Raw genomic sequence first — 24,579 nt, forward strand, 5'->3', positions numbered from 1 at the left:
GTTACTTGTTGATGAAAGAAAAAAGGAAAGAAAGAAAGAAATCACAAAATTGTTAACACAAATGTAAAACAAATGTAGTGTAATTTGTGGAATATAAATATTTTATTTAATTACAGCATTTAAAAAAACAGCTAATCTAAGTCAGAGTTATTATAGTTAGCTAAGAAGTGTAATAAAAGTGTAATATAAAATTGAATAAAGTGAAATTAAATAAAAAAAAATTATAAATAACTTTTGTTTTAGCTAGTTGCATTTCTTATTTTAATTTAAAACAAAATGACTAAGTCTTTAAATTAAAATGAAAACAGAAAGTGTAATATATAGAGAGAGACAGAGAGAGATAGAGATAGCTATAGATTTAAAATGTTAATTAAAACACTACTTTACTAAAATAACACTGCTCTACATTCATATTCACGTTTAAACTAGTATACAAGAACTTTCTCAACCAAAACTGACCTGAACTGAGCTAACTTTGATGAAAATAAATTCATCACATACACAAGCGTGTGAAGAAAGACAGCTTTACTGGATTTGATCTTTAATGATACACGATTAAACACTGGTTTTTAGTTTAGCATAATGTTTCTGCTTACAACACTTGAACCAACAACAAAAAGTCTGACAAACAAACAAACAAACTAACATTTCTTTCCTTTAAACTGTTTTCTCTCTCTCCAGAAAGCTTTTTTCTCGAGTCGTGACTCCTAAAATCTTCGTGGATTCACAACACATAATTATTTCTCATCAGTCAGATTTGAGAAATAACATGATTGATTTGAACCTTCACCATGTGTTTAATTCAGTGCAGCGTGACGCTTGATTACTAAATCTAGGGATAAAGTAATGAATAAAGATATATTACCATAAAAGAAATCCAGAAATGAAGATCATAGTTTTCAAATTCCCTGATGTTTCCATGTTTTCTGTGACTGAATGCTGAAAATATCTGGATACACTGTGACTGAAATGAAGTGACTTGATATTAACTTAACCTCAGCAGACAATGATGGATCTAATAAACTCATAATCATATTACAGTTTGATTAATCTCACTAAATGAATTGCATTATTTATTGTTTATTGATCTGTTGTCTCACAGCAGTGTGTCAGTGTGAGTGTGTCTGTAGAGCTGATATCAGTCATGTGATCAGCTGTGGTTCAATCACAGCTGTACTGATATTCAGATCAACAGCACTCTTACTCATGTGATATGGATTAAATATTAGAACATGATGAAAGCAGGAAGATCCAGACCTACAGGTGTAACGATGACTGACTGCTGACCGGTAAGATCTTCAGAGAGTTGGACCAAAAACAGAGGAATGGGAAGACAGTGTCAGTGAAGGTGGTTGTGAATGTGTGAAGATGTGTTTTAGTTACAGGGTCAGAGAATGACACTGTTCCTCCTTCACAGTCCAGATCAACTCTTACCCTGTCCAGCCTCTGTTTAACAGGAAAACCACATTTTGTGACTAGGGAGAGATATGGAGATTCATGATACTGCACACACCAGGGATCAGAGTAAAAGAAATCCCCTCCCTTCCTCTGGTTTGAAGCTGTAGTTACTCCAAGATGCCAGCAGAGACTGTCTTTAACCTCCACATCCCAGCAGTGTGTTCCTGAGTTAAAACCCTCTGAACCCAGAACACAGGGATAACAGTCAAATCTCTCAGGATTATCAGGAAGAGGTTGATTGTTCCCGCTGTCTTTCACACTGGTCAGATCATCAGACAGGAGGAGACGTGGATGAGCCGTGTTTGGATCCAGAATCACAGGAGCTGATGAGACACAATCAACAGCTGCTTTTATTCTGATGTTCATATAATGATCAAGAGTGAACCAAACACAGATTATTATGAATTATGACACTGTATGACACATCAGATATTTTCCTCTGATCACTCAGTGTTATTAGTTACACACTCATTTTTATTATCAGTGTTTAATGGCATCAGACACAAACACTATGTGTGATTCAAACATCTGTGTCCATCAAGAGAAACTGATATTTTGGAAAAGTTTAAATAAGAATCAATCAATCAGATCTGTTGAGATTAAACACTGAAACTGTAAAAAAAAAAAATCTTCAGCATCATCTGATCATGGTCATTAAACTGGGTATTAATTTGTGTGTGTTTGTTTGTTACTGTCTGTTGTGTTTGACTTAGTAATTAATAATCTGTCATAGTAATATTGTAAAATATGTTAAAATCTCTGTGGTGTGAGTAATTGAGGATCATCTGTTAAAAACATTATTAGCTGAACAGAGCCTCATCACTGTGTTTCTTCACTGGAAAAAACAAGACACATGAAGCAGCACTTCTTCTAGAAACCATGATTCATGAAAATCTTAAGAAAAAAATTCTTACGATAAATAAGTAAAAAAAAATAAAAATAACAACAAATTCCAAAATATGTATGAATGGTGTAAAAAAAATGTACTTGTCAAAAGTTTGGAAACATTATGATTTTTAAATGTTTTAATGATGTCTCTTCTGCTCACTAAGGCTGCAGTTATTTGATGCAAAATAAAGTAAGAAAAACAAAACAAAAAAAACAGTGATATTATGACATTAAAATTTTATATAGTTGTTCTCTATGTGAATATATTGTAAACTGTAAGTTATTTCTGTGATCAAAGCTGTATTTTCAGCATCATTACTCCAGTCTTCAGTGTCACATGATCTTCAGAAATCATTCATACATGATGATTTGCTGCTCAATTATTATTGGTGCTCAATTATTAATAATGGTTCTTATTATTATCAGTGTTAAAAACTGTTTTTTTTCTGGCCTATTTGATGAACAGAAATATCAAAAGAACAGCATTTATTTGTAAATTAAATATAATATTAAATATTTATTTTCTAGTGTCAGTTTTGATCAATTTAATATATATTTGCTGAATAAAAGCCTTAATTTCTATAACACACACACACACACACACACACACACACACTTATGTTTTATGGGACTCTCCATATAGACGTAATGGTTTTTCTTCTGTACAAATCTTCTATCCCCCACCCCTAAACCTCCCACTCACATAAAACTATTGCCATTTTTCAGATTTTCAAAAAATAAAAAATAAAATAAAACCTTTGATTAAAGAAAAAAAAAGTTTTTTTAAAGCCATTTGATATATGAAATGATAGGTAATAATATAATAATATGATAGGTAAAAATTGATAGCCTGAATGCACTGTAAATCGCTTTGTCGTACTCTAGATTAACATGAGATTGACAGAAACTGTGTCAAATCCCCTTTAAAAAATATTTTCTTAGAAAATATAATGACAGGTTTTGAAGTAGCTCATGAGGTTTGCTTGTTTAATACAACAAGTACTTCATGATAAATCTTAACAATACATTTTAAAAAAAAAAATATGATTTTTAAGAACATTCCTTAGAAGATTTTGAATTCTTACATTTTGAGTTAAGTACAATTTTCATCTTTTAAATTACAGAAAATTCTTTTGTTGGAATACAAATTATTTACAGTGCTTTAGATTACAGCCTGCATTTTATAGTGTATGTAAACTGATTTTAATAAAAATAAATAAACAAACAAATAGATTTCTTCATGAACTCCAGAGACTGTCAATATTTTCTCTAGTAACACATATTCAAGTTCATTGAGTACAATATTATCTTTGAGGTTCAGTGTTCAGTCAAAAGAATCACAAATGAAGCCTCAAGTTTCTTTTCACTTTTACATTATTGAGTCTGTTCTGGAATTGAGTAGATGAAGAAATGAGAAACATTCTCAAAAATAAATAAATAAAAATGAAATGGTTTGTTATATACCAGGAAAAATAGTCTGATCTTCACTTACTACCAACTGAAATAATCTAGTTAATTTGTGTCATGATGATAACCTGTGTGTGTAAGAGCACAGATCTTCTCTAGACTCACTGTTCTGGACGATGTCCTGCATCTTCTTCCAGACTCTGAAGGGCAGGTTGCCCAAGTAACACGGCACATGAATCAAAGCTCCAGAAGGAGTCTGTGGATCCGGCTGTGATGAGATCTGGACTCTGGAAGAACATTCAGGATCAGAACTGCAGTGGCTTTGGATCAGAAGCAGAGAGAGCAGAGACAGCAGCAGATCACTCACCTTTCTATTGAGTCTGGAAGCTTCTGCAGAACAAACACACAGTTCATCATCAACAACTCATCAAATCAATCAATCAATCAATCAATCAATCAATCAACCAATCAATCAATCATTCAATCAATCAATCAATGATCTGAAATCAGACCTTCAGAAAGCAGACGTCACTGGCTCTCATCATCTCCTCCGTGTCTTTGATTGTGTGTGAAAGAGCTGAGATGTGTGTGTTGATCTCCTCCAGCTTCTCCTTCATCATCTGCTTCTTCTGCTCCTCTTCCTCTCTCAGTGCAGTGATTGTAGCTTCTTCTTCATCTCTGAGAAACTGATGAAGCTTCTCAAACTGCTGTTTAATCTGATGCTCTGTTTGATCAGCTTGAGACTGAAATCAAATCACATTCACTTAAATCGTCTCAAAGACACGACTGATTCTGAAGCAGCATGAAGAGTAAATGTGGGTTAGTTAACTACAGTTTTAACTTTCTGAAGTACTAGTACTGTAGCAGTCCTTTTTATAACAACAGTTTTAATTGGCTTATTAATAAAATACACGTGATATAATTTGTAAGCACAACAATTAAACTTTTAAGAAACTTCAGTCAAATCATGTATTTTTAACAGAACTTAGAAAATTAGAAATAATACGCAGACTGAAATAAAATTCATAGCTTATTTTCCATATTAAACAGACTGTAGAGAGGGTGGTGCTTGAGATATTACTGGTCAAAGTTTGACCGCAATGTTTCTGTGAAAAGCATCCAGATTAAAGAATGTGCTATAAATTATTAAAACGTACAATATATGAGAACAGAAAAAAATTACTCTTTTGTTCACATCTTCCCTCAGATTAGATTCATAATGTCGGCAGCTCAGTGTCTGTCAGCTGACAGGTTGCTCATGAATATTAATCAGGGCTGTGTTTCCCAAAAGCATTGTTAGATAACTATGGTCACAAATTCTGTCATTACCAACATAGTTCAACAATTCAGTGTCTTTTTGTCTATCCCCGTGTCTATTTATATATCATCTGTGGAAGGCATAGGACCATAAAGTGTTTGTCCAATCATATTCATCGGTCCGAGTGCTACGATAGGCTGTCCTACCTGCTTGTCAATCTATGTATTTGCTTACCTCTGCAACCTGTTCTCTCAGACATGATACATCATCAGTGCGTTCTGTTTCGCTTTTGCAGACCGAGCGAGAATGGAAGGTGTTATTATTGTAATATTCTGCACTTTGTACTGTAATGTTTTCTCACCAGTGAATGAGACATGAGGTCATCTGACTGCGTTGCATCCAACCCTCCAGCAACTCTAGCCTCTGGTCTGCTGGTGTGCGTTCATGTGTTTTGAAGGAGGCGTGGCTTTGGTGAATGGTTATGCAGGGAGAGTGGGATCTTATGCTTTCAAAGCTAATATGCTACTGCTAGCCTCTCTGAAATCGCCTACATTACCTTTAAGCAGCGAGATACATTGTTCTACCGAACATTATTATCTAAAATGAAACCGCGGAAGGTGAGCGCATTGATGAATAACCAGCTGTCAGTGTCAACGCTTGATCTTCGTCATATGTGAAATTACGTCAGACAAATCAGTTCAGCTATCAGTGTCAAAAGAATCAATCCTCACCTTGATGTGTTGAACTGTTTTCTCAAACTCTTTTTTTATTTTTTCATTGTGTTTTAGTTTCTCTTGTAAGGACTTCATTGCTGTATTAAGCTCCTCCTATAATTTAAAGACAAAATCTATAAGACACCAGAGATTTCTGTAATATAATCATATGTATAATAGTATGAGCAAACTGATAGAGAAATTTGTTTAGTATGTTACTCAGTTTCTATGAGTTTTATCCCCTGATATAAATCTGTCTTACCTTATATGATGGAACCACTTCACTGATGGGTCTGAATTTGTGATTGTCGTGTTGTTGTGAATCTCTGCACACTAAACACACCGGCTGTTTGTCCTCCAGACAGAAGAGCTCCAGTTTGTTACCATGTAAATTGCAGATTTCCCCAGACCCTGATGAACGCCTCTCTTTTCTCTCCTTCAGGAACGACTCACACAAGTTTTGTAACGCAAGATTAAGAGGAGGATGATTTCTTGAGGATCTTCTCCTGCAGACAGGACACTCCTGAGTTCCCTTGATTCTCCAGAACTGTTGAAGACACTCTTTACAGAAGCTGTGACTACATGATAAAACAACAGGAGACTTGAAGATTTCATGACAAACAGGACAAGAAAAATCATCTTCAGATAGTGAATCCATTTTTCCTGTTTGAGCTCCACCGATCTAAACTTTACTTTCACTTTCTGAACAATGGTTTAAAAAAAAATATTAATCATGAGATTCACAAAGATCTGCCGTCTGTTCACAAACACACTTCTCAAAAATCCTTCTTTAAATAGTTTCTCTTCCTTTTTCCATTGATTCTTTTTGCTTTTGTTGAGAGAGAAGAGAGTCTGTATGACAGAAATAAGTCAGTCTCTTCCTGGTAAGTGTTGTATGGGTGGAGTTTCTGTTAACTTCTGGGTGTTAACACAGGTCAAAGAACAACATCAGGATTTCCTCAGGTTAAATTTTAACAAAATGCATTAAAAAATTAACTTGCTCTGCAACTCTCAAATATACGGAGCCCCGCACATGACATGCAAGAAAAAATAAATTAATTGTGCGCACGATTTACTAATTTGTTCCCTCAATGTACTAAAACGTGCACATGATTACTATTGCGTTCCTTCGATTTGCTAAATCTTGCACACAATTTAGCAAATCGAGGGGAACGAATTAGTAAATCGTGCGCACAATTTATAAATCGAGTGAACGAAATAGTAATCATGTGCACGGTTTAGTACATTGAGGGAACAAATTAGTAAATCGTGCGCACGATTTAGCCTACTATTTTTTCCTGCATGCCATGTGCGGGGCTCCGTACAAATATAATGCTGTAAAACAATGACACAAATATTGATAATAAAAAGAAGACTCAAGACGCTTTATTTGTGTATATTCACAATGACAATTAAATAAACAAGAAATTAATTGCATTAATTTACAATTTTCAAACACAACATTGTCAATTTTGGCAGTTTTTGCTCTGTTTCACCAACAAAAATTATTCATAACATTGTGCAGTTTGTTGTATTTACATGACAAATTAAAAAAAAAAACTACTATAAGGATAGATACTATCCTCAGATTTTACCTCAGGTCGCCTCACAGGCACTTGTTTGTGCACAAATTAATTTTTAAATTAGGCAAGAAAATCTTGCAAAGTGGTGTGATTACATAGAAGTTTGTTGGTGTTTGTACATGTTTGTCTTAGAAGCACGAAATAGCATTTAGCTAACTGGCTACTAAAGCCAAACAGTGTTGGCCTTTGTTCACGTCCTTGATATAACAAAAAAAAAATAATAATAATAATAATAATGATATATAAACTATAAATGGAAAATACATTTCTAAATAATAAAACATACAGGTGCATCTCAATAAATTAGAATGTTGTGGAAAAGTTCATTTATTTCAGTAATTCAACTCAAATTGTGAAACTCGTGTATTAAATAAATTCAGTGCACACAGACCAAAGTAGTTTAAGTCTTTAGTTCTTTTAATTGTGATGATTTTGGCTCACATTTAACAAAAACCCACCAATTCACTATCTCAACAAATTAGAATACTTCATAAGACCAATAAAAAAAATAAAAATAATTCAGAATTTTTAGTGAATTGTTGGCCTTCTGGAAAGTATGTTCATTTACTGTACATGTACTCAATACTTGGTAGGGGCTCCTTTTGCTTTAATTCCTGCCTCAATTCAGCGTGGCATGGAGGTGATCAGTTTGTGGCACTGCTGAGGTGGTATGGAAGCCCAGGTTTCTTTGAAAGTGGCCTTCAGGTCATCAGCATTGTTTGGTCTCTTGTTTCTCATTTTCCTCTTGACAATACCTCATAGATTCTCTCTGGGGTTCAGGTCTGGTGAGTTTGCTGGCCAGTCAAGCACACCAACACTATGGTCATTTAACCAACTTTTGGTGCTTTTGGCAGTGTGGACAGGTGCCAAATCCTGCTGGAAAATGAAATCAGCATCTTCAAAAAGCTGGTCAACAGAAGGAAGGATGAAGTGCTCCAAGATTTCTTGGTAAACGGGTGCAGTGACTTTGATTTCAAAAAACACAATGGACCAACACCAGCAGATGACACTGCACCCCAAATCATCACAGACTGTGGAAACTTAACACTGGACTTCAAGCAACTTAAGCTATGAGCTTCTCCACCCTTCCTCCAGACTCTAGGACCTTGGTTTCCAAATGAAATACAAAACTTAACTAAACTCTCATCTGAAAAGAGGACTTTGGACCACTGGGCAACTGTCCAGTTCTTCTTCTCCTTAGCCCAGGTAAGACGCCTCTGACATTGTCTGTGGTTCAGCAAATTCCTTGACACGTCTGTGTGTGGTGGCTCTTGATGCCTTGACCCCAGCCTCAGTCCATTCCTTGTGAAGTTCACTCAAATTTTTGAATCGATTCTGCTTGACAATCCTCATAAGGCTGCAGTTCTCTCGGTTGGTTGTGCAACTTTTTCTTCCACACTTTTTCCTTCCACTTAACTTTCTGTTAACATGCTTGGATACAGCACTCTGTGAACAGCCAGCTTCTTTGGCAATGAATGTTTGTGGCTTATCCTCCTTGTGAAGGGTGTAATGATTGTCTTTTGGACAACTGTCAGATCAGCAGTCTTCCCCGTGATTGTGTAGCCTAGTGAACCAAACTGAGAGATCATTTTGAAGGCTCAGGAAAACTTTGCAGGTGTTTTGAGTTGATTAGCTGATTGGCATGTAACCATATTCTAATTTATTGAGCTAGTGAATTGGTGGGTTTTTGTTAAATGTGAGCCAAAATCATCACAATTACAAGAACCAAAACCTTAAACTACTTCAGTCTGTGTGCACTGAATTTATTTAATACACAAGTTTCACAATTTGAGTTGAATTACTGAAATAAATGAACTTTTCCACGACATTCTAATTTATTGAGATGCACCTGTATAGGGAAACATTAAACACTAACAGATCTCCCCTTATATATGTGCTCCTGTAGCTCAAGTGGTAGATCTAGCATTGCGTTACGATGCGCAAGGTTGGGGGTTCGATTCTCCGGGAGCACATGATAGGTAAAAATTGATAGCCTGAATGCACTGTAAGTCACTTCGGATAAAAGCGTCTGCTAAATGCATAAATTTAAATTAATTTAATTTAATATTCATCTTGTGCAAAAAAAAAAAAAAAAAAAAAAACATTAAAAAAAATTAATGTATCCCAAGACTAAATTAATAATAAATAAATAAATCAGCCAAATATTAAGTATGAAGTGCACACACATGGTTTGGGTATTGCTGGATATAGCAGCAAATTTCTAAAAAACATGATATTTCTACATGATTTATCCCATAAAAATTACTGCCATTGCTGCAAACCAAATTTGTTAAGTTAATTTAGTCAGAGAAAATCCTTATGACATTTAAGCATTTGATTTACATAAAGTACATTTTTAGGTTACCTGAAAAACTTGGTGTTGGTCATGCATTTCATTCACAGAACTGAATGTTAATAATATTCAATAATAATAACTTATTCTTTTTTATTTCTTTGGTTGAACAGCCAGAACCACTTGACACCGAGATACTGGCAGGGTCCTGCAAAAGGGATGCATTTACAAAGAACTTTGAAACAGGCATAAAAATGATCTCCTATTACAATGTGATGACCGACGTTGACCATCTCCTCGAAGCGAAATACCATTTTCACGGCGAGAAGTTTGTGGACGGGAAAGTGCTCATAATCAAAGAGAAATTGGCAGATGCGCGAAAGATGCTTGGAACAATTTTGCATACTTTACAGGTGAGTCCGATCATGCAGATCTGTGTAGCTGTTATGTGACTTTAAGTTGAGAATGAATAAATGCACTGAAACTTGTACGTGTGTGGTTTGGTAAATGAAAGGATTTCTACAGCCACAGTAACTGGATAGAGCTTGGAAACACTGAACCCTGTACTGCCCTGATCAGTTCAGATGAGAACATACCCAGCCCTGCAAGTAAGTGTTTGTGTGTGTGTGTGTGTGTGTGTGTGGAGCCCTGAAAGATACTAGTAATTGTAAAACAGAAGATGGTAGGAAAATACTTTTGCATTCTCTCGAGAAACTTTACGTTTCGTTTGCATATTCTCCCCCCAGAGCCAAACCAAGAAACCTGTGAGTGTCCAACTAAAAACTGTGAGGGAAACATTCTGCAGAACATTACTGACGAAAAGATTCTGACTTCAGGATACTTCGGAATAAAACAGAAACCAAAAGGTAACTTTCAGATTTGATGGAGCATCAGGAAATATACAGATATGAGCTAAATTTAGTACAGCATGAGTCGTCATGATGCTTATTTTTATTTCTTGACAGGGAAATGTAGCCACTGAGGTCCTGGAGACATCACAGCTGGCCTCATGAAAAGCCTGGATGGAATCAATAAGGATGCCAGTGATTCCAGCCATGGTTCACATAATAAAGCTGCAGACGTTGCCATTGATGCCAGTGTGCAGCTGCTGGAGAAGATCTGGAAGAATAATGATGACACTAACTTCTTCAGGTCCACATGGGGGATTAACTCATACTAAAACGTTAAAAGTACACTTTTTATGAGCCAAGAAATCAGCTAAAATCCAACGCATTAGCATCACATGAACTGTCCAACAAAATACAGAAGAATGAACATGATAGTTTGAATGTGAACATTTAAGTGTCTCTGCAGCCAAGAATACACCATGAACTCTTTCTTTCTCTCTCTCTCTCTGTCTCAGACTGATGGGGCTTCATATGGAAAAGCCAGAGGGCAAACGGAAAACTTCTTTGTCTTTGTTTAATTTCAAACCAAGATATTCAGATGCAACTAAGGATTCAGATGTGGAAGTTTAAAATTAAAACATGATCTGAATTAAATTATGCATTCAGATCACTATATGCATTCCAACTCAGTTTATTGACTAAATAAATAACTGACAATAAACTGCAGATAATTTGGTACACATACATTTATGAAACAGCCATAACAAAGTACAGTATAGTAAGGCAAATAGACAGTAGATAGTATCAACATCTAATTTAGGTCAAGTAATCATCACAATTTCACAGTCACAAATTTCAAAATTTACATTTACATTTTTCACCTTATTTTTTCAAGTTGAATAAATCATGATTTCATCAGTGATAACAGGCTGGCCATTCTTCATGACTACACATTCATTTGTTTGAACACTTTGCTCAATATCATCGTGATAACGAGTAATTGTTGCATTTCTTGGTATGATCATGGATCTCAGATGCTGTTATTGACCCCCTGCATATGATGGATAGATGAAAATCCCTAGAAATCTCTCCTTTCAGTTCATTTGGGTTTCATGGCTTGTAAAGAAAATGGTGAATCATGAAAGACAGAGATGCATGTCAAAATCTAAATCTCATGTCATGATAAACTTGTGTATGGTACACAAGCATGTTATCCGTCATTCATCTTAAAGGGATAGTTCACACCAAAATGAAAATTCTGTCATTAAATACTCACCATCATGACATTCCAAACCTGTAAGACCTTCGTTCATCTTCTAAACACAAATTAAGATGTTTTTGAAGAAATCCGAAAGCTTCCTGACCCTGTATAGATAGTTTTCATGTGACGTCACACACTCATAGGAATGCCCACCTGGAGGGCAAAACGAAGCTTTGCTCCACTGACCGCCGGTTATTTTCACGCAGTTTGCATTAAGTAGTAATGTAGTAAAACGCAGTTATTAAAAGGTGAAATTCATCACCTTATTGATGATGTATATTTTGTACAGGCAAGCATATGAAGCCAGAATATAAATGCACATCACATATATCTACCTCCTATAGCTCCAGATCAGTTTTTGTGAATGAATGACTTGCTCTACCTGGTGGGCTTCATCAACACCCGCTTGCGCCACCTGCTGGTGAGCGACTAACAGCAGATGGAGAGCATGCATCCCCACTCTACTGCTATTCCTGCAGTTCCCAGATGTTTAATACTAAGGTTAAAAGATGAGTTAAAGAAATATAGGGTGAGTGTGTTGAAGCTTAAGAATATACTAAAAAGAGCAGATCAATAAAGCTGTATTTATTTTTTTGAAAGAAATTGGATAATGGAAAGAATTTAAATGATTATTTATTTATTTATTTTAGGAAGCACTAATATTTGGCCCACACTCCACAGCAGGTGTCGAAAATGCACCTTAATTGTTAATTGCCTCCCGTCAATAAAAATGAAAGAAGTAGATGTTCAATTTTGCATAATCTGTTGCTCAGTTTGTGAAAGAAAATTTGAAATTGGAAGTAAAGGCTGGAAGGTGAATATGAGTTTTTTTTTTTTTTTTTTTTTTTTTTATGATGAAAATTTGTGTGAAAATATTTGAATTGAAATATTCACAGCTTAAATATACAACCATGTTGAATTTCAACCCCTAAAAATGCAATCCCTGATACTACAATGCATTGAAATGCAGTCATTGTTAATACAATGCATTTCTGCTGTTTGTTTCGAATACATGTGTCATAATGTTCCTCCCATAGGTGGCGCTGTGAGTGTGTGAACAGAGGCGAGGTCTGTGCGCCGAACACTGAGGCGTTTCATGTGTTTACGCCTGCCAAACAAACACAGGTGCGGAAATAACAGGGATTTCTGGGATTTTTGCGGGCTACCGGTGGAAAGACGGGAAGGAGGCAGAACAAGGCGGCTCTCTGTGACACCATCAAGTGTGTGTGTGTGTGTAACGCAGTAAATCGATGTAGTGAGGGAGTGAGTGATCGGTCACTACTGATGGTGCAGGGACTATGACCTGTAACGATAGACCATTATAATTAGCCTACCTAAAACATTATATATATATATATATATATATATATAATTAGTATTAGCAAAAATAATAAATAAATATGTGCACTTTTTGTGTCTTTAAATAATTGTCTTTCTTTTACCACCAGGATCACAAAGATTGCAATAACATGGCAGATGTTTTAACACAAGAATTTTCTTTTGCTTCATCTGGGACCTTATTATGTGTCAGTGACCCCTGATTGGAGTCGTGATGATAATCATCAGAGCCTCGCAGGTCATGTGACTGTGTCCGCAAAAACTCTGTTTCCGGCGTGTGTCAGGTGTGTGTTTGGGGAGTCAACACAGCACTTCCTGTTCTGGGTTAAAAATAACCCAGAGACTAAAATTCCTCTCTCTCTTTATCTTGGTCTGTCTCTGCTGGAGTGGAGCAGGACGGTCCAGCAGTGTGTTACACAACCTCCAAAATAAAGGCTCCTCGGTGGCTCTTTACGGTCAGGAGAGCCCTCTTCATATTACAACAATATCTGGCTTCACAGGGATCTTGAGCTGTGATACGGATGTGTCATAAACCTCAGATCGTCACTGTTCTGTTTCTTTAACGCTCCAGCACACAGATGTTTTTCTAAGTAATAAACATCTCTAAAAAATAAAATAAGTACAAATAAATAAAAAAAACTACATTTAAAATATATCTTGAAACATTAAATAAAGAGAATTAACTTTACAGAAGAATTAAATAAAAAGTACTGAACATCTCAAAAAATTAAGTAGAATTAAAATAGCCTAAAAGAAAATAATATGCATACAGAAAATGATGTAAGTAGAATTAAAATAACAAAATACATACATTTATACGGCATAAGAATAAGTCTTATGTAGAGATGTGATAAATTTTAATATCTATTTACATAATATTTATTCCAAGTATTTGTAAGTATTAATAGCTTTGTGAAATTATTTTGGTGCTGACTGTATTTGATGTGTTTCTGTGATGACTGGCACTAAACGAGCCGTGTGGAAGTGTTTCAGACACTCTCTTTCCTGTTATTGACTTTCAGAAGTCTGAATGCCTTTCCTTCTGTCTCTCTGTGTTTGTACCTTTGCTCAGTCTTTCCCTCTGCTTCTTACGTTCAGCCTCTGGCCTCCGTCTCTCGGCCTTTTTCCACGTGTTTTTGACGGTAGTCTGTTTGACCTGGTCCTCACACTCCTCCACCCACACCTTTTTCCACATCACTCCATCCATCTCCTCCATGTGCAGCGAGTTTGTCATGCTGAGCTTTTCCACTCCTGAGGAAACGACTGAAAACAAGGCCTGACCTGAAACACACATTCAAATCTCAAGACTTGTTTTTTTTATTTTTATTTTTCATTACGTGACACCTTATTTAATACAAATGCTTGTTATTTGTTGTTTTTATATTGTGCACTTATTTATAGTTATTACTTGTTTTGTGTACAATGTTTTGCCAATATTACATAATCACGCCAATGAAGCTTTTTAATTTGAAAATTGATCAAGCTGAAGAAAACATTGAAAATATGTTGAATTCATCTGATCTATCTCTCCATCGGTCTTTTGATAGCCTACAGGAAATCTCTGCAGCTTTATTAATGCAGCTGAGTATATTTATCTAGCCTTGCACAGAGCACACAGCAGACAGAGCTATGCGTGTGAAAGAGACTTTAAAGCATCCATAATATTTTGATTAAAATATAAGTCAAAAAGCAGCAGACAGCAGCTCCTCTCTGGAATGAAGTTGTTTTTATGAATGACTGCATTCATCGCTGACCACGCCCCCGAATCATCATAACTCCGCCTCGACGTAAAAACACGCCCATTTAGAATCCTGGCCGCGCATCTGCGCTCTGGTTGGCCGAGGGGGCGGGGCTTCGGATAAAATCACAGTTCACCCGTATAAAGACTGCGGTATGAAAACAAGAGTTAAAAACTTCACTGCTCGAACCAGAGACGGCTGACATTATCGAGCTGGAATAAACGCGCCTGGCTGGATTATTACCGCTTGTCTGTGAGAGTTGAAGTGCTTTATCCGGTTTACAGTTTCAATAAATCATCTTCCGTGGACACTGAAGGGTTTGTTATGAAGATGAGGGATTTATTGTGTCCGCTGGTGCTTGTACTGATCATCTGCACGACGGTGAGTCACAAGAATGCTATGTAAACAGTGTAAACAGCAACAATTAATTGCATTTCATTAAGAAACCTAAGAAACTGCAGACAGAAACATATCAGTCGTTCATATAATTATGCATAGTTGCATAAATAACTGTATGTGTGTATAAATATATGTAAATCATTTTTTTATTTATAAATTATTAAATATATGTGTAGCCTATATTTTCTTTTGAATACAATATATATATATATATATATATATATATATATATATATATATATATATATATATATATATATATATATGATTTGCACACCTGAGAGAGTCTGACCACCCTCATGGCTTCTGCTGTTCAGAAATAGACGGGCACAGCTCAAAATAACCAACGCACAACAATCCAGCCCTCGATCCCGCTCCATTAACCCCGCCGGCCAGAATCGGTCAGGGGTGGTGGGGTCTGAGTTATGCTTTGATCTCAGAGCTCAGATACACATATGTGTCCCGAGAGACTCAAGAGCTCGTCTCCTCTGAGTTTAAGATGCCAGGCGCTGTGCTCATTCTCAGAGGGCTTGGCTGGGTATTTCACACAGAGATGGATATGCCGGGGAAACAGGTGCAGTGCTGTCGGAAATGATCCAATGGAAATTGACTTTAATGGAAAAAAAAACTTTAGAGTGACGAAACACTCCTTTCCCAGCGAGAACTTAAATCGTGAAGTGAAGATAAATTGGTTTCATCACTGCTAACAGAGAACACCCTAAGAATGTTCTGGGAAGATTGTCTCAACGTTAATAGAATGTTCTTTCGATTAATAATGTTATCAAAATGTTACACCTCATTCATGGAATGTTTCTTTTCTAGAACATTTTAGCTGGATGTTTTTTTATGTTATTGACTTGTTTTGGAATGTTTACAGATCTTTCAAAAGTAGCATTCTCATTCTGTTTGAAAGTTATGAAATGGAACGTTCCCTTAACGTTTTCAAAAAATATATTGTCCAAACATTCTAAGAACACTTTATGAATATTCCTATCCATGTTATTTATCTTTTCTGAATGTTTGAATGTTTTCTGAACGTTCAAAATTGCAGTATTTAATGAATCTTTTTAAAAAGATTTTTCTTTATTGGTGTAATTTCACTTTTTTTTTCTTACAAGAGGATGGTACATTCATTCTCTTTATATCGAAAAAAAAAATGGCAAAGAATAAAAATTATTTAGTAATAATAAATAAAAAAAAGATGCCAATAGTATTTTTTAATATATTTTGTATAGCTTGGTACCAAATCCGGATGCAAGTTTATATTTCTTATAACAATTTTTCCATTTTATCATTTTCAAAGATTATATGTACTTGAGTTTTGAATGTTCTCTGAATGTTCTGAAACAAGTAAGATGAACGTCCAATTAAAATGTTTTTATAAAAACGTTCCATGAACAGTGTATAATGTATTTGCGCTAGTGCTAATGTATTAAGTTTTCATAACATTATTAAAGACAGATAACTCTGAAGGAACATTTTATTACCATTACAATAAAACCAACACAACATTAAAAATAAAAGAAATAAAACAAAAAAAACTACCCATGCGCACATCAATATTGCATAAAGTTTATATATATATATATATATATATATATATATATATATATATATTATAGAATTAATATTTTTGCATTATTGTATGGGGTAGATTTTTATTTTTGGGTGAACTATCCCTTTAAATATTCAGAAACGATTATTTTATTTATGCAGAGGTTTTATCTGGCAACATTAAGTTGCACTGAGCCTAAATTGAACTCTGTAATCCTTGTCTTTGACATCTGTCTGTCTGTGTCCGGTCTGCAGGTACGAGCGAGGTGTCCTAAGGTGTGTAAGTGTCCGGCGGAGCGGCCCGTGTGCCCACCGGGCGTCAGTGCGGTGCCCGACAGCTGCGGCTGCTGTAAGGTTTGTGCCGCCCAGCTAAATGACGACTGCCATGAAGGCAAACCCTGTGACCACCACAAGGGCCTGGAGTGTAACTATGGCAACGATGTGGCCAGTATCCATGGAATCTGCCGGGGTGAGTAAACAAAACAACCCTAGTTTAGATTTTTGGGGTCTTTAAATATAATTTTATAGATTTAAATTAATTTGCACTTGTGTGATATATATATATATATATATGCTTGTGTAAATTAATGTATAAAATATGATTTTTAAAAATTACCATTTATTTTCAATAGCATTTATCATTGGTATATATCACAATATATGCTAATACGAATTAAATTAATAAAATACAAAATTTTTACATATTTAAATGTCATAATATATGCTTGTATAAATTAATTTCAAAAATATAAAATGTACAACTTTTTAAATAGCAATTAATTTTCATTAGCCTATAAATCACAATATGATAAATAATCAATTTAAACAGTCATTTGCATGTATCTAAATACTTTTAGATTGATCTTGAATTGGCGTATTTGTCACAAAGTATTATATTGATGATGCAAGTTGATTTAATTTGAAAACAAACAAACAAAAAAAAACATACATTTCATGAATTTAAATGAATTTAAATAAATATATAACAATATATTCTAACGCAAATGTTTTTACATTTGTAAGTTTTGTTTGGTTAATGACAAACTAAATGCTACCAGAAATTTACAAAAAATGAACAAAACCTTTGATGTCCCACCCAAACTTCCTTCCAGGATATATTGTCAAAAATTAATGAAAACACTGTATTATAATTTCCTATTCAATAATTAGTCATTACATTTATAATTCATGATTATATTTTTTGAAAATGTACATATTTATTAAAAGGTTTGGATTAATTCAATTCCCAAACGTTCCAATAATTATCGTAAATAATAATTTTTATGACAAACTGCTTAATAATGTAGTTCTAACTTAGGCTGCAAAGAGGACTGATGTAGTTTGGTCACCCTTCGCCTCAGGTTTTATCTTTATTAAGACATGCACATTCATTTCCTCACATACAGAGGATATTTTGTGCACTGGGCTAGTTTCTATATTAAGGCAGTTATTTGAGTTGGACTAAAGGGGGGTTTTAGAGGGCGTCTCACACACCCAAAGACTATCTGACGCTCAAAGACTTTGTAAACAAGTCAAAATTCCACTCTGCCCTAAACATAGAGCCTCTCTCATAACAGCAAAGGACAGAGTGTCAATCTCTGTTTAACCCCTTACTGTCACTCTGTGCAGGTCGTCTTCTAGATAATTCGATGCAAATAATTCAAAAGATTTTAAAAATAATCACAGTTGATCTAAAGAATGTTTAGATATTTTACTGGAAAACAAGGGAAAATACTGGCTGAGACTTAGCTAACAAAAATATGTTTCACTAACAATTTGCTTATGATACCACTAAGGCATGAAAATGTAACTTTTGAATGTTCTCTGAACATTCTGAAACAAGTAGTAACATTTTAAAAAAGTCCAACAAAAATGTTTCAGAAAAAAAGAAACATTCCATGAATGATGTGTGAATGATGTTTTTGAACGAAGGTTCTATTAACGTTACTGGAAGAACCTTGAAGAATGTTCTGAGAAAATTCTGTTAGCTGGGACAACACCCCAAACACCCCATAATTACTAAAACTTTAACTAAAGTTAAAAAATTTAATATAATTTGAACATCAGTTCCCTATAGCTGAGTCCTGCTCCTGTCTTTTGTCTCTTCAGGCAAACTGGAAGGCCGCTCTTGTGAATACAATGGCCGCATGTATCAGAATGGAGAAAACTTCCGCGCGGGCTGCAAACACCAGTGCACCTGTATCGACGGGGCGGTGGGCTGCGTGCCCCTTTGCCCCACCGATATTCCTCTGGCATCACCATCCTGTCCTGCACCTCGACTGGTCAAAATCCCCGGCCAGTGCTGCCTCAGCGTGGACTGTCACTCCTACTCCCCCCCCCCACCGCCAATACCCACACAGCCGCAGCCGCCTCCGTATCTGTTCCCCGACCTGCACACCTACAAGAAACCCCGACCAAAGCCGTTCCCCTACAAGCCCAAAGACTCCTTGAGGAATGAACTCATAGAGGTGGAGAAAAAGTGGGACAAACCGCGTAGCCGAAAGCACCTGCCAGGTGTGTTTACCTGTGTTTCCCCAACACATCTGTAATTAGCACTAGACTTCTTGGTCAACAAGTATGGAAAAAAAACATCTAAAATACACATTTAGGTGTTTCTTACACTTTATCTATGTCAATTCCAATACATTTACTTAGAGGTTATGAGTTTTTTCTCCACTTCAGCAGCACTTACATACACCAAACTTAACATAGTTATTCCCATTTATATTCTGAAGGTTTTTATTGAGGGGTTTGTTTATTTTATTATTCATACTGATTTACACAGGATTTTATTTCATAAACAGTGAAAATGTTTTTTTTTTTTTTTTTTTTCTGGCTGTTGACAGTGTTTTTCCGATTTTTGGAGTGAAAAAAGAGATATCAAAAATGTTAACAAGATGAAACAAGGATTTTGAACCTGTCGTTATCCAGTGTTCAGATTTATCTCCTGGAAATTAGTGCCTATTAAAGTAGAAAATGCCCCACTGGCTTATTTAAACATACATTTTCAGAAAACTTGTAATACAAAACAATTGTTTTAATGTATTGTGATTAATCAACTAGAAAGGATGATTATATCTATTAGTGACATTTTGACTATGTGACTATTTATCTTTTAACTTGATATGATGCCAAACATGGTGTTCATTGCAATACTATTAATATACTAAACTAAATGAAAATGAGATTAAGTTTAAAATTAAGTTTAATTTGTTTTATATTTTTTTTTTTTGAATGTAGTTTTACTTTAAGTTAACTATAATAACCTTGTCTCAGGCTGTGATATGCATCGTTACCAACAATGACGTCTGTTTAGCATATGTTTACATAAACCAACAATTAAAAATAATGCAGCGAAGTGCAAGAATGTGTCCTGTGTAAACGCCCCTTTGGGCTGCCCTTCAAATAACAATCAGTCCCAATGTGAGCTGTGGCGGTTCCTCCTGCATGTGCTTCTGTGTGGGTGCCTGTGTTTAGGAGCCCACTGCTTCTTTTCCACGAGATCCCTGTGAACCAGCCCCACACACACTCTGTCAGGCAGCTGTTTCCCTGCGCGCCGTAATCACTTTCTCTGTGCGTCAGTGTTCCCTTTTGGGTGAATGCTGCCTGTGTACTAACTTACCCCGTCTCTCTCGTTTTTCCCAGCATGGAAGCAAGCCGGGTGGCAATGTGTTGCACAGACTACACGCTGGACGCCTTGTTCGCGCAGCTGCGGGATGGGCGTTTCATCTCGGGTCACCAATGAGAATGCGCAGTGCAAGCTGCTGAAGGAAACCAGACTCTGCAACATTCGTCCCTGTAGTTCTGTGAATGTGCCTTTAAAGGTAATCATATCAGAGATTATCTGCACAATTACCACAAGATCCTGTTGAAAAGACCAGTTTGCGTCTGCTTAAATAGCTTAGAATTCTTCCCTGCTTCACCAAAAAGGACCAGCTTCTAAACAACGTTTGTGTTGGTGCACAGGCACCAACTGGTATTAGCCAATATAAAAACATTAATTAAATTAAATCCATAAATCTAAACCCTGCAATCATCATTTGGCCTTTGGCTCTTTAGTACAGTTTCCCATTGGAAATGTTGCTCTTACATTGTTTTCCAGTGTGCGAGCAAATTGTTTATTTTTAATATTATTTAAAGCATTGCTTATTTTTGAATATTATTAGGTATGTTTTTGAATATGGAAGTAGCTTAAACAACAACAGTCACATTAGCAGTACTTGAAACATGAGTAAAGATGTTAACATGAATGATGTAATGTGATATTTGAATTACATTTGCACACTTTCACTATAGAGAGTGCTCTACTTCCTCAGTATTTTTATCTTGTATCCCTAGTACAAAAGTCTACACATTCTTAAATAAACAAATGTTTACTGGAGATGCAGAATGACATAAGAAGTATTGTTGTCTTAGAAAATGATTTGGTTTATGATCAAAACAAGAACATGTATCTGCCAGTGCAGTGAATTAAATACACTCATATTAAAGACAAAATCTATGGAGACTAAAGTCTTAAAATCTTACACTGTGTTGCTTCTCTAGTAAATTTATGATTTTAGGGATTTTAGACTATTTAAAAAAAAAAATAATCAAGAGTCAGTTCTAATGGTGCACACTGCTAAAGTAACCTTTCATTGTCTTAAGGTGTTTACATGACAACATTGTGAGAACAATCCCCGTTCACATGGATCTGGAAAAATGACTAAAACACACTGTTTTAAGCATGCCAGGCCAGTAGTTGGCGATGTCACTTTGTAAAGAAACACTGTGTAGCTGTGCACATAGTCTCAGCCTCAGACGTCATGCCCACGGACCGTTGGCTGAACGTCTGATGCATATGGGACACAAAAGTGGAAACACTTCAGGAGTGTCGAAGTAGTCATCAGATTGGTCGAATTCTTCAGGATTTCAGGGAGACGTGCGTGTCTCGTTCTTTAACGTTCCGCCTGGAAACAAAGATACCGTGGCGCCATACCACAGTTTACAACTGTGACGACGAGCACTTATCAGGATCAACTAAATGCTGGAGTTTCAAAAGAATGTGAAATATTTAAAGTTTGCAACATAGAATCTTTAAAATACGTCTGCGAGTTTTACACACCGGTTTGTTATTGTGGCGACATTTCCACGCCCCAAAACGTGATGCTGAACGAAACGAACTGTGATTGGTTGTTTGACATGTCGGTCAAATGTCCTCAAGGGTGGGCCTTGGCCAATGAAAGCTGCCGTGGACTCCAGACCTTCAGCCATCAGTCTGATGGTCTGGCTACACGAGACAACTTTGCACACACTGAAGGAACACATAATGCTCATGCCATCAACGTTTTTGCAAATTTGCTTTCAAAAACCCGTTTTCAAAGTTTGCATTCTCAGGCCACCAAAATGCCCTGTCGTGAATTTTTTTTTTTACCATTTTTAGTTGAAAATGGTGTCATGTAAACAGTCTCTTAGCCTACTGAAGTTATCACTGCACACTTGTTTTCCATTGCAGATGTGAATGTAACCTGCCCTTTTATTTTTCTTTAACAGAAGGGGAGGAAGTGCTCTCGTACCCACAAGTCTCCTGAGCCTCTGCGTCTGCGCTACGCCGGCTGCCGCAGCACACGTCTCTATCGGCCCAACTACTGCGGGACGTGCCTGGACGGGCGATGCTGCTCACCCCGACGCACGCGGACAGCCCCCGTGCTCTTCGCCTGCCCTGATGGAGAGCGCTTCGAGAGGGCCGTAATGTTTGTGCAGTCCTGCAAGTGCAATGACGAATGCGGCCACCTGAACGATGCAGTGCTCCCGCCCCAACGTTGGCTCTATGGTGACATGCACAAGTTCATCGATTAAAGTCTCATTTGTCCAAAGACCCACCCCCATGTCTTTCCCCGTCCAATAGAGTAGCGTTTCGAAGTGTAACTCTGAGTAGACGCTAGGCCGAAGCCTTATTATAATGCAAATCCATGCGGGAAAAGGGCAACTTTGGGTTTCCAATCCCTTGTACCGAGAGCCTTAGAGTAGATGTGCTTTCCCGTGAGGAACCGGGATGGGATTAAACCCAGACGTGAATATATACAATGGATTTTCTGATTTACTGGTCCTTACCATGAACAGTGATGCATTCTGGGGCACCTGCGTAATCTAGATGAGACTTTAAGCAGGTTTGGAGGGGAAAAAAATGCCTCAGCGGGACGCTGATTAGACACTTAAATGTGGTGGGACCTCTCAGCTTCACAAGGGCTGACCTTTATGTCTTTTGTAGTGATTGCTTTGCCTTGACCTTCAAAGAACTGCTGGCAAATACAAGGGAAACTCAACGGGAAGTCGTTGTAAGCTACCCAGGGTTTGACTCAGCTTCTTGTGGACTCAACACTGAGACTGATGGTTTTGTGAGCCCATGACTCCATCAACTCACCAAGCGATATTTGCCAAGTGCTGCAGCTCCCTGGAGTCAAAACGTCGGCTCCTCTGCTCCCGGCTAATTACAATCCTCTTCTTTGGGGGCAGAAAGAAACCCAGTAAACCTTTGGTTTGCAATAAAAATATGTTTAAAACACCAGCATCTGATGTAAACATGTAATTTAAAAGTAATGAGTGGGACGGTTCTTTCAAACGCTGGTCTGTAATCTACCACGTGATGGTAGAGCCTCGTGCAAACGGCACTGGTGTCTGTGTGTTTTATGATGCAGCGGTTTCCATTTCTTCCTGGCGTCGGTGCATGAACTGACGGAGGTCACACCATCTGAGCTGAAGAACGAGAGTTTGAACAGGCTAAAAAAAAAAATTTGAAAAGAAGAAGCCATGTTGTCATTGAATGATTGTGTTAGTATATTTTGTAAAGTTTCACTGGAGCTCCCAATCTCAACTGAATAAAACGGCATCTAGCAGCCAGTCGGAGGACGTTGTGTAAAGCTGCTGACTGAAATAAACTGCCGCATGTAAACTTGAAGAAAAAAAAATGAACACCTTTCTGTTGTTTTGAGTTAATTAACTATAAGTATCTGACACTAATTGCGTTGTCGAATAGATTAATTAGCGGATGTTGTTATTACTTCACCACCTGCGCGTGACGTCATTAACGACAGTTGAACAAGCGTGATTCAAACGAAAGAGGCGCGAACATCTCACTACTGGGTCGCAACTGCCTAGTTAGGTTTTCTTTTTCGTCAAAATTGCATCATAGTAATTATGTAATTACTATGGTAATTAAGCAGATTTACGTCGTTGAACAGGATACATACCTGGGAGTAGTTCACAGGCGTTTTCTTCCCGTCTGCCGCGATCTCCGGTGCGTCTGTGGGACTTTCTTCACCTGTTTCATCGTCGAGTAGGTGAAAATTTAAGCTTTTCTCTTATTACCAGACAAGCATTATTGCAATCAATCTGATTTAATCATCACTGACGTTTGTATGCTTCATGAAAAACAATTTGTACAGACTTTTAAAAGTCTTGAGTGGATTATATAATCAGGAAATGACATTGAGCAGCCTACATGGATACCACATTCATCATGTTACACTTCCATACCGCTGAAAACCAGACTTATCTGGATTTGGGTCTGGTCTAAAAGGGTCTTGTATTATAAGTTCCTCTCATTTGTTTTACCTCATAAGACAAAGACAACCACTCACCATCCATCAAATAAACTGGCTTTTAAAAACAATTGACTCAATGCGTTTGAATGTTTTTTTTTTTTTTTAATCATACTGCGGTGTAGTTCTCTACAGATTAGCTATAACCATTCTAACAGCCTAGTCAAAATCAGTATACATTGTTTAAATGTAAAAAAACCAAGAGCTCAGATATCAACTAAGTAGCATTTCTAACTGTTCAGTTACAAAGCAATTAACAT

General features: G+C 36.5%; 2 protein-coding genes and 1 long non-coding RNA gene across 3 annotated transcripts; 1 reads left to right on the plus strand and 2 right to left on the minus strand.

Moving 5' to 3' along the window:
* Positions 1-510: 510 nt before the first annotated feature.
* Positions 511-6,609, minus strand: LOC109102833 (E3 ubiquitin-protein ligase TRIM35-like). Its single transcript, XM_042734461.1, has 6 exons — positions 5,987-6,609; positions 5,743-5,838; positions 4,266-4,496; positions 4,121-4,143; positions 3,919-4,040; positions 511-1,781 (listed from the first exon to the last, which is right to left on the minus strand). The coding sequence occupies exons 1-6, from the start codon at positions 6,380-6,382 to the stop codon at positions 1,258-1,260; spliced, it is 1,392 nt and encodes a 463-aa protein (XP_042590395.1). The 5' UTR covers positions 6,383-6,609; the 3' UTR covers positions 511-1,257.
* Positions 6,610-14,941: 8,332 nt separating this feature from the next.
* LOC109102451 (CCN family member 1-like) lies at positions 14,942-24,394 on the plus strand. Its single transcript, XM_019115787.2, has 5 exons — positions 14,942-15,167; positions 16,995-17,208; positions 18,849-19,253; positions 20,385-20,563; positions 22,272-24,394. Exons 1-5 carry the CDS (start codon positions 15,111-15,113, stop codon positions 22,575-22,577), a joined length of 1,161 nt encoding a protein of 386 aa, XP_018971332.2. The 5' UTR covers positions 14,942-15,110; the 3' UTR covers positions 22,578-24,394.
* Positions 20,019-22,425, minus strand: LOC122139063. The gene is made up of 3 exons (XR_006155969.1): positions 22,295-22,425; positions 20,362-20,555; positions 20,019-20,245 (listed from the first exon to the last, which is right to left on the minus strand). It is a non-coding gene; the product is annotated as an uncharacterized LOC122139063 (long non-coding RNA).
* Positions 24,395-24,579: the final 185 nt, after the last annotated feature.

This window comes from Cyprinus carpio, chromosome A3 (assembly GCF_018340385.1).
Source record: "Cyprinus carpio isolate SPL01 chromosome A3, ASM1834038v1, whole genome shotgun sequence".
NCBI classification, from domain to species: domain Eukaryota; kingdom Metazoa; phylum Chordata; class Actinopteri; order Cypriniformes; family Cyprinidae; genus Cyprinus; species Cyprinus carpio.

Bases quoted from the DNA above. Each gene is read 5' to 3' on its own strand.
- LOC109102833 (XM_042734461.1), bottom strand. From the start codon at position 6,382: ATGGATTCACTATCTGAAGATGATTTTTCTTGTCCTGTTTGTCATGAA. The intron at 5,839-5,986 runs GTAAGACAGATT...TTTAAATTATAG, and splicing joins AAGTGGTTCCATCATATAAG to GAGGAGCTTAATACAGCAAT. The intron at 4,497-5,742 runs GTGAGGATTGAT...ATTTGATTTCAG, and splicing joins AAACAGTTCAACACATCAAG to TCTCAAGCTGATCAAACAGA.
- LOC109102451 (XM_019115787.2), top strand. From the start codon at position 15,111: ATGAAGATGAGGGATTTATTGTGTCCGCTGGTGCTTGTACTGATCATC. The intron at 15,168-16,994 runs GTGAGTCACAAG...TCCGGTCTGCAG, and splicing joins TACTGATCATCTGCACGACG to GTACGAGCGAGGTGTCCTAA. The intron at 19,254-20,384 runs GTGTGTTTACCT...CGTTTTTCCCAG, and splicing joins TAGCCGAAAGCACCTGCCAG to CATGGAAGCAAGCCGGGTGG.